Source organism: Cherax quadricarinatus, unplaced genomic scaffold (assembly GCF_038502225.1).
Source record: "Cherax quadricarinatus isolate ZL_2023a unplaced genomic scaffold, ASM3850222v1 Contig5440, whole genome shotgun sequence".
Taxonomy (NCBI): domain Eukaryota; kingdom Metazoa; phylum Arthropoda; class Malacostraca; order Decapoda; family Parastacidae; genus Cherax; species Cherax quadricarinatus.
In genome coordinates this window covers 9926-20409 of record NW_027200466.1, presented here as the reverse complement: position 1 = coordinate 20409, position 10484 = coordinate 9926, and the positions used below count along the sequence as shown (strand labels likewise).

Sequence of the window (10484 nt, the reverse complement as noted above, 5' to 3'; positions counted from 1 at the left end):
CCACGTTACAATGTCTTCCACCTCCTGAGCTTCCCTTGAAAGCTCATTCCACAGCATAGAAAAACCCTCCAACCCTTCCTCATCACTTAATACACAAATATTTAATTTCCAATAATTCCTATAAATTTCGGCCATTCCCTCCCACCCTACCTCCACTACAACTGCCCTATGATCTGACAAGACCGTCTCCACCGTATTAAAAGACTTTACAACTACTCCCTGCGAAATATACACTCTGTCTAACCTTGCAGCATATCCCCTTCTGATAAAAGTATGTTCTGTTTCCCACACCCCTCCCCCAAACACATCTCTTAACTTAACATCCCTCAACAAATGTCTGAGAGGTGCAGACACATGCCCAGCCCCTTTGGGTTCGACGTCAGCCGCCCTTATGACACAGTTCCAGTCACCCCCCACTATCGCTACTTCCGGAAGACCACGCAAAAAATAAACAAGGTCCTCACACACAAAATCCGTTCGAACCTTCGTGTCATTCTCCGCAGGGGCATAGACACTTACCAAGGATACACGCTTTCCCATCCAAGTCCCATCCACTCGCAACACCCTCCCCCCACCCCCCTCACATCTCTGCAACACCCTCCCCCCACCCCCCTCACATCTCTGCAACACCCTCCCCCCACCCCCCTCACATCTCTCCAACACAAACGGGCTCGTCTCTTTTATTAAAAGACCCACACCACCTTTCAAACGACTAGTTGGCAGGGTCAGTACTGTATAACCTGCAACCTGCAACACTTCTCCTTCTTTGAAATTGTGTTCTTGAAGGAAGAGAACATCAATTCTATGTTTGCTAAGAAAACTGCTCAACCAATCTCTCTTTAATCTAGTACACAAACCGTTAACATTAGCAGTCATACACCTAAGGCCTGTTATATTTTCCACCCTTTCCTCTTCTCCTCCCGTGGTTCACCACTTGATTTGTTACGTCTATGTGTCTTCTTTACAGTACCTTCCCATTCGCCTCCCTTCTTGCGATGGCGTCCCTCATGACCCCCCCCCCTCCCCTCCCCTCCCCTCACCCATCCTCTCAGTTTTTTTCCCAGTCCTCTGTGCCGGCGTCAGTACGTCATCCGAATCTGACGTAGCTGCCCGTTTTCTGGTAACGTTCTTATCCTCCATGTCAAGATCCGAGGAAGCCTCACGGTGTACCTCAACATCCACCTCACAATGAGGTATGAAGTCTCCCGATGTCCCAGTCTCGTCGTCCTTCTGCGGAGTCTCATATTGTTGACAATCCGGACTCAGAAAGTCTCCAGCTACGTCTTCCGGAGACGGAGCTTCCACCACTTGCGGTGACAAGGTCCTTAAGACTTCGTCTAAATCCTCACCGACATTCGTCTCTCGACCAATACTCAACATGTCATGCCGGGGTACCAATCCAGTAGATGGTATCGGCAACGTCTCAGGTGCAGGCAGCTGAGGGAAGGACTCACTCTCATTTCGAAAAGCCTGTTCCACCATCTCACTCCACAAACGACCACGCCCTTCCTCTGACGAACGATGCTCACCTTCATCACGTGTGACTGGGGCTACGTCTTCTTGCACAGGTTTGGTCACGCGTCTGTTCTTTTCACATGCCGCCGCTATGTGGTCATACTCTCCACAAATGCGACACGTACGCCGCTGTCCAGGATATAAAACCATTACCTGTGTCCTAAAATCTTGAAGATACACATATGACGGTATGGGTTGGCGCAACGTCATCTTAAGGCTGAATGTACCTTCCGGCATACCTGTGTAGGCACCCATTATCCACTTACCCTGCTGGGCAGAATGCACAGTTCCATATTTCTCAAATACGTTTCTGATGTCAGCTTCGTTTGCCTCGAAGGGGACATTCCTCAACTTTATCCAGGTATAATATCGAGACACGTCCACCAGTCTCACACGCACAGCAGGAGTAACGTCAAAACACACATCTTGAAAGCACGTAACCACCGATTCATAAACTGTCGCAGCAAGCAGTTTCACAAATACTCTATGCGCTCCGTTCAGCGCTACCCCATACAATTCACTATCTTGTATGCCGTATGTCTCCCTGATTATCTTGGGTAAGAGTATTTGAGCTGAACTAGGTGTAATCGCACCTCGAAGCAGTTCAATACCAATAGTGTTAACGCGTCTGCGATAACAAACCGCCATCTCAACACCAGTAATTTCCCAGCGGTGTCAAGATAAGATAAGATAAGATTTCGTTCGGATTTTTAACCCCGGAGGGTTAGCCACCCAGGATAACCCAAGAAAGTCAGTGCGTCATCGAGGACTGTCTAACTTATTTCCATTGGGGTCCTTAATCTTGTCCCCCAGGATGCGACCCACACCAGTCGACTAACACCCAGGTACCTATTTGCTGCTAGGTGAACAGGACAACAGGTGTAAGGAAACGTGTCGGAATTTCCACCCGCCGGGAATCGAACCCGGGCCCTCCGTGTGTGAAGCGGGAGCTTTAGCCACCAGGCCACCGGGCCACCCAACAGAGACACAACACCAGAGACACAACACCACCTCCTCGTACCACTGCTGTCAGGTTACTGAGGAGCGTCAGGCAAGGGGGTCTACACAGCCCAAGAGCGATGCAGACAATGTCATCCCAATGTTTTAAGTAAAATTCACTTGGTAGTCCATCAATACCTGGTGCTTTGCCCCTGCACATGTCTACAAGCGCTCTCCATATCTCCCCCTCTTCAATCTCACCACCCAAAGCTTCCCTGTCCTTTCTCCCCAGAGCTACGGGCTCTACAGCACACACCCCATCAAGATTCTCCCTATTAACTCCTTTACTTTTCCAATAATGCCCATGCCACGCATTGGCGAACATACTCATCCCCTCCGTTGTTTTTAACACCTGCCCCTCCCTAAACCCTTTCACCTCAGTGTGCACTTCCAAATCTGCTATTGTGGTCGCTGTCCTCCTCTGCTGTTGTCTCCTCAACACACATGCCGATGGCTTGTCCCCCCAAAGCACTTCCTCCACACCCGCAAAATTATTAGGCAATGGAAGGTTATTACAGCTGTTGCCGAATAGGTCCTGTATTTTATTTATTTGCCGTTGTGCACTGTTTTAAATAAAACATAAAATAATAATAATAATAATAATAATAATAATAATAATAATAATAATAATAATAAAATAATAATAATAATAATAATAATAATAATAATAATAATAATAATAATAATAACGTAACTACGATCAGGGGATTACAGTTAAGCAGTTACATACCTGTGCTACAGAATGTACATACAGTGAGTGATTTATGTATTGTATGTACATACACTAACTGGTGTATGTACATAGAGTTCACTTTAATATCAGTGTTAGGTATTGTGGAGAAATTTTCTCCAGGAGGGGGGTATCAGCCCCCTTCAGCCCCCTTCAGCCCCCTTCAGCCCTCTCAGCCCTGAGGGGCCACTAGAAGGGGCGAGCGTCTTGTTTACTGCTAGAGTGAGTAATTGATCACAGATGCCGTATGCGTGGTCAAATGACCTCTGCTCCTTGCAGGGGTGTTGCAACGTGTATTTTTATAAGAGACAGTACATCTCTTACTTAGCAGGACAATTAAGGAAAATCCTGCTCCCACTTTATTACCATAGTAAAGATAGTGTACATTGTTGTTTATGATTAAGAGAGCAAGAAACAAACGTTCTGCTTTGCTTCATCGAGGAGTTGACAAGGATGCAAGGTACTAGGTCAGCGTTTTTTTTTTGTGTATTAGGGCAGTGACGGCATGGAGCGGTGTGACGACGCCAGATTACTTTTGACTCTAGAGAGAGTCACACTGACGCCAGGATAACCAGCAAAGGACACTGATCTGTGCGTTAGTGTGAACAAAGTGTCTCTAACACAAACACTTAGAGAAGTGTGATCAGCTTCTCTTGTGATACATTGTGAACAATAAAGACAAATCTTGTTGAACATAGTGTACCAGTGTGCGTTTCCTAGACAATGGAAGACGTGGACATCCAAGGACACTTCAGCTTCTATCAAGTCACCGATATCTGTCGAAGGTGTTGAGAACACCATAGCTCACGTTACAAAGAGCAAGGTATGTTACGAATTTCTTGTAGATCGGGGGATTGCGCAATTCTTGAGTCACAAGGAGTTTGTAATCAACCTATAATCGGCAGTAAGGTGTGGACTTTTGAGTCCAAACAAGTAAGTATTCGTCAGCCATCATCGAATGAAATATGCTGACATAACACCCCCTAGGGGTAATTTATACTTACAAATTGTATCTCTTGACAGCCCACTGTTGTGATGGTTTCGACAGCTTCTAGACCTCGTCTGCAGGGGCGGCTGTGTAGACGATTTGCTGTCATTTATCAGCTAAGTGTTTATATCTATAATAAATTAAACACAGCAGGTAAGGCCAATATTCTCTTAAGAGGTATTAAAGTTTCCTTGTTTGAAGTCTTAACGACTCTGAGTAGTCGATAGGCTTACAGACCAATTAATTCAGCAATGTGTAGGTAAGGTGGGCGGAGGGTAATTGTAGGGGTGGGTAGGGGGGGCTAGACACCTCTGGTGAGGGTATATAAGCGGTGAGGTGTAACCTACTATCATTCCAGTGGAACATCTCGTCAGTTCATTTCATTTTTTTTACATCATGGTTAGTATTACTTTATTTATATGAACGTTAGTGGCTCGTATGACTGTGTTAGATACAACTTCTATTTTCTTACGGGTTTAAATATTTATTTCATTGTTTTGAGCTTCAAAATCTCGTTAGTACATACCCCCATACCAATCTTGTGGGCGGTAGTCAAAAGATTAGAGGTACATAATGGGGTTCAGGGATTGATAACTTGCTCAGTTATCACAATTTCTGGGCCTAATCCCTGGATCCATTATGTACCTCCGTAATCTTTTGACTACCACCCACAGGATGAGTATAATAGTGCATAACAAACACATTACCCTAGTATTAATATACTGACAACTGGTCTCGTGTAATATATGTATATATATATATATTGTATATATATTAGCAATATTATATATATATTGCTATATAGTCCTAGTGGCTTAGCGCTTCTTCTGATTATAATTTATATATATTCTTTTCCTTAATACACTAAGCTAGCCTCTTAAATTAAGATTTACTCCATATACTCAATGTGGGCCTTAACACTTGAATTAGTAAGCTAACATGGAACTTCATACGGGCTATGCATAATTTTTTATAAATACTCCATCAATCTCGCCTTGATAAATATACCTTGCCTTAAATTTACCCTGTACCTAATGTCTTTACTAAATATCCTAGTTTGCATACAATTTTCCAAATTGTTACAGCATGCGACGAGGACTTTAACTTCGTGTATCATAACCCTTCCCCTCTAGCAGTTTTTGATCATAATAGCCCTTCCCCCATTTACATTGCCACCCAGTGAAGTGTGGAGTTCAGTAATCGACAAGGTACCCATCCTTAACTAAATGGCTTGCTTCATTGTATATTTAGTTCCGCATAACTAAAGCGATACAGTCTTGTACAAATCAGACTGACACTGTCCTAAACCGCTGCTAGTCCAGCATTCCCGTGCTCTCTAGACTTCCTACCCTTTTACTTCCCTTGTTTCGTACAAATTCCACCGCATTGAATATTGTACAAACTTTCTTACTATTTTTAAAGCTGTACTGAAACTACCATCCCTTCAATATAATAAAATTACAACGTACATGTGCCATACTATACATTATTCGTAATTATTAACATTAAAACTACTCGCATAGTCACAATCTACTGCTCTAATTAGTCTCGACCCCTTAATTCTAAATTTTACTCAAACATTTACTTTAGTTCTTAGTAAAATCTCTTCACATTTTCCTTAATCCACTGTTGTCAATATCTTCCCCTTGCTACTTAATTTCCTTCAGCTGTTCCTAGTCTTGCTGGTCGTGACCTCGGTGGTAAGTAAACCACAGAATGACGAGCAGCCAGACTTGCAAAATGAACCTCGAGAGAATGTAGACGCGCTCTTACTGGCTAATCGCCCACAAGATGACTTGGCAGCATCAATACTTCCTCGCCCACCAGTCGATTCTGAGAACTTCCATGAACCATGCAACTACTACTGCCGCAAACCTGCGGGTCTTCACAGAGGAGATTTCTATTGTTGTGGACCAGAATCCCTCCCAATAATAAGGGAACAAAGTACGTATAGTAAAACTTTAAAAACTTCCTATTTAATTTCCCATGTGCTATATTGGTTTAATTTAACTATGCCATACTTTACCTTGATTAGAGAATAAAGTAACCCTGTATTATCTAGGGCACGCTGGTAGATGTCCTCCCGCCTTGACAACGTGCACTTCTCGCAGAGCTTTTGCCGCTCCCCCAGTAAGTTCATAAACCTAATTGCCAACAAATTCGTGAAATTGAATTAATTCCTTCTCGGTTTCATTTAAATTTCTCCTTTCCAGGTATGTCCTCAAGACGGTCACTGCCCTCGCGCCCAGAAATGCTGCTTCGATACCTGCTTGGACTACCATACCTGTAAACCCGCACACTAACTACTGACTTTATAAAATAAATTCTGCCTCCTACATATACTTTGCATCTTCCCTGAACTCGGGTTTTACTATAACCTAACTTTTATTACTGAAATAAGTTTCCCAAACTTACAGAATACTTCTGTGCATGTATCTCAAACATTAAAGTCCTACAACCTCCCAAATTTAACTACTGCCTAGCACATGTAGTGCTACTAAATTTACAATCTTCAACTAAGATTCCTTACAGTAAACCCATCTATACATTCGCCACTTGCTCTTATTCCCTAACCTAACTTCGAGGGCCCTCCTTCCCCCTCTCCCCGCCCTAAACTTTCCTATATTCATCTTCGTGTATATTTTTTCCATGTAAATCATTCCTCGTCAATCTACACATCTTCGTCCTTCCATTTCCATTGAGACTCTAACCAGTAGTGTTCGCCGTAGAATCTTTATTTCCTGATCAACGCTTCATCAGGAAATAGATTCTATGGCGAAGGAAGGGGAACGTGCGAAGTATACCATAGTCAGCAGCAGAACTCTGCTACTGACGATGGTATACCTTTCTCTCCCCACTTTCTTCAGAAGGTGGCTCAGTGGACGAAGTTATTCTCTTAAGAACATAAGAACATAAGAACGAAGGAACACTGCAGAAGGCCCACTGGCCCATGCGAGGCAGGTCCAAGTCCCTACCGGCCTAAGCCAATGCACCCAACCTAGTCAGGTCAGGTCACATTGACTTAAGGGAGGAACACGGCAACCGACCTGTTAGCACAAGCTATCAGGTCTAACTCACACCCACCCACATCTACTCATGTATTTATCCAACCTATTTTTAAAGCTACACAACGTTCTGGCCTCTATAACGGTACTTGGGAGTTTGTTCCACTCATCCACAACTCTATTACCAAACCAGTACTTTCCTATATCCCTCCTGAATCTGAATTTTTCCAACTTAAAACCATTGCTGCGAGTCCTGTCTAGGCTAGATATTTTCAGCACACTATTTACATCCCCTTTATTTATTCCTGTCTTCCACTTATAAACCTCAATCATATCCCCCCTAATTCTACGTCTTTCTAGAGAGTGCAGTTTCAGGGCCCTTAGTCTATCCTCATAGGGAAGGTTTCTGATACATGGGATCATCTTTGTCATCCTCCTTTGTACATTTTCCAGAGAATTTATATCCATTCTGTAATACGGTGACCAAAACTGTGCAGCATAATCTAAATGAGGCCTAACCAAGGATGTATAGAGTTGAAGAACAACCTGAGGACTCCTATTATTTATGCTTCTTGATATGAAGCCAAGGATTCTATTAGCTTTATTGCGAACACTTATGCACTGTTGTCTTGGTTTCAGATTACTGCTAACCAGAACTCCTAAATCTTTTTCGCAATCCGTAATATTAAGATCTACATTATTTAGTTTATATGTGGCATGGTTATTGTCCTGTCCAACATTTAGAACTTTGCATTTGTCTATATTAAACTGCATCTGCCACTTCTCCGACCACTGCATCAGTCTATTCAAATCTTCCTGGAGTGCTCGAATGTCCTCGTCAGAATGAATTCGACGGCCTATTTTGGTGTCATCGGCAAACTTGCCGATGTCGCTCTTTATGCCCTCATCTATGTCGTTTATGTAGATTGTGAACAGCAGGGGGCCCAACACTGACCCCTGTGGAACACCGCTCGTGACGCTTCCCCACTCTGATTTCTCCCCATTTATGCAAACTCTCTGCTGCCTATTTGTCAACCATGCCTCTATCCAGGAAAAAATTTCTCCTCCTATTCCATGTGCTTTAATTTTCCTCAATAGTCTCTGATGTGGGACCCTGTCAAAAGCCTTACTGAAGTCCATATACACAATATCATATTCATTACCATGATCTACCTCCTCAAATACCTTAGTGAAAAAAGTTAATAAATTCGTAAGGCAGGAACGCCCCTTTGTAAAACCATGCTGAGATTCGTTGATTAATTTATGCTTTTCAAGGTGGCTACGAACTGCCTCGGCAATTATTGATTCCATAAATTTTCCCACTATGGAGGTTAGGCTTATTGGTCTATAGTTCGAAGCTAAGGACCTGTCACCTGTTTTGAAAATAGGTATCACATTTGCCATTTTCCACTTATCTGGCACCATGCCAGTTTGTAGTGATATGTTGAAAAGATTAGCCAAAGGTGTGCTAAGCTCCTCTTTACATTCCTTTAGAACCCTTGCATACAGTTCATCAGGGCCTGGGGATTTGTTAGGTTTTAATTTATCTATTTGCCTAAGGACCATGTCACTTGTGACCCTAATAGTGCACAGTTTATTATCGTCCTGTTCTACATAATTTATCATTACTGGAATATCGCTGGTATCCTCCTGTGTAAAAACTGAGAGGAAGTATGTGTTAAAAATTCTACACATTTCCTTATCACTGTCAGTGAGCTGACCCGAGGAACTTTTGAGTGGGCCTATCTTGTCCCTGATCTTACTTCTGTATACCTGAAAAAATCCTTTTGGGTTAGTCTTCGATTCTCTTGCAACTTTAACCTCATAATCTCTTTTTGCTTTTCTAATTCCCTTTTTTATTTCTCTCTTTAACTGAATATATCGATTTCTTAATTGCCCCTCTCCTCTTTTGATTTGCCTATATATGCCTCTCTTTTGACCAATCAGATATTTTAATCTATTGTTCATCCATTTAGGATCATTTTTGTTTGATCTGATTTCCCTATTTGGAACATAATTTGACTGAGCAGCTAGAACTATGCCCTGGAAAGCATCATATCGGCAACCATCACCACCTACCTGACCCCTAGTCAGGTCATTCCAGTTCAGCCCACCTAAGTAATTTTTCAGTCCTATGAAATCAGCCAAGCGAAAGTCAGGGACGGAGACTTGATTGCCATTATTAGGGGAATTCCATGATATGTTAAAACTGAGTGATTTGTGATCACTCTCCCCAAGCTCATCATTAACCTCAAGATTATTAATTAGTGTTTCCCTACTGGCAAGAACCAAGTCAAGGAGGTTATTTCCCCTAGTTGGCTCTGTCACAAACTGTTTTAAAAAACAATCCTGGATCGTATCAAGAAAGTCACCCGACTCTAAATTTCCTGTCAAATTGCTCCAGTCAATCTGTCTATAGTTGAAATCTCCCATTAGCACAACATTTTCGTATGTAGATGCCTTACGAATTTCGTCCCATAGAAGTTTACTGCACTCCCTATCAAGATTTGGGGCCCTGTAAATCACACCCAAAATTAGTTTTTCTCGGCCCTCGAGAAGCTGTAACCAAACAGATTCAGTGGCTGACGCTTCTAATTTAATATCTTGTCTAACACAACAATTTAAATTGTCTCTGACATACATCGCTACTCCACCACCTTTCCTGTTGACCCTGTCAGTGTGGAATAATTTATAGCCTTGTATGTGACATTCAGAGGGCATCTCTCTATCTTTCAGATTGAGCCAGGTCTCTGTTATAGCAATAATATCTATGTTTCCTGCACTTGCAATTAATCTTAGCTCATCTATCTTATTTCTAACACTCCTGCTATTAGTATAGTAAACCTTAAGGGAGCTAGTCCCTTGCTGCCCTCTGCTGTCCCCCTTTGTTTGCTGACCTGTTCTATTGTCTTTATTTATAACTTCATGCTGAATGCCTTTTATACTGGCTTGTTGAAATGAAAGTCTGCATTGAAGTATTTAAGAGTGCGGAAGGGGGAAGGTTTTGCATCCCTTAAGTTCCTATGAACTCCGTTCCCCTTCCTACTTCTTAATTCCGTAAGCGTCTCTCAGCCATTGAGTAGAGGACGTGTTCTACACTGCTGCCCTCTATAGCTGTTCGGTGGCAGTTTCATTTTCTCAACATGGCGCAGGCAGCCAGACGCCGCGTCAACACTGTGTTTGGAATTAACTCGTGGGGCAGTGCTTGGACCATCAATGGCGATATTATTGCCAGCGATAATCCGAG

General features: G+C 42.7%; 1 protein-coding gene across 1 annotated transcript; it reads left to right on the top strand.

Annotated features, from left to right (window-relative positions):
* The first annotated feature begins 4557 nt into the window (after positions 1-4557).
* LOC128706285 (uncharacterized) lies at positions 4558-6568 on the top strand. The gene is made up of 4 exons (XM_070081968.1): positions 4558-4631; positions 5900-6176; positions 6295-6362; positions 6446-6568. The coding sequence occupies exons 1-4, from the start codon at positions 4629-4631 to the stop codon at positions 6533-6535; spliced, it is 438 nt and encodes a 145-aa protein (XP_069938069.1). The 5' UTR covers positions 4558-4628; the 3' UTR covers positions 6536-6568.
* Positions 6569-10484: the final 3916 nt, after the last annotated feature.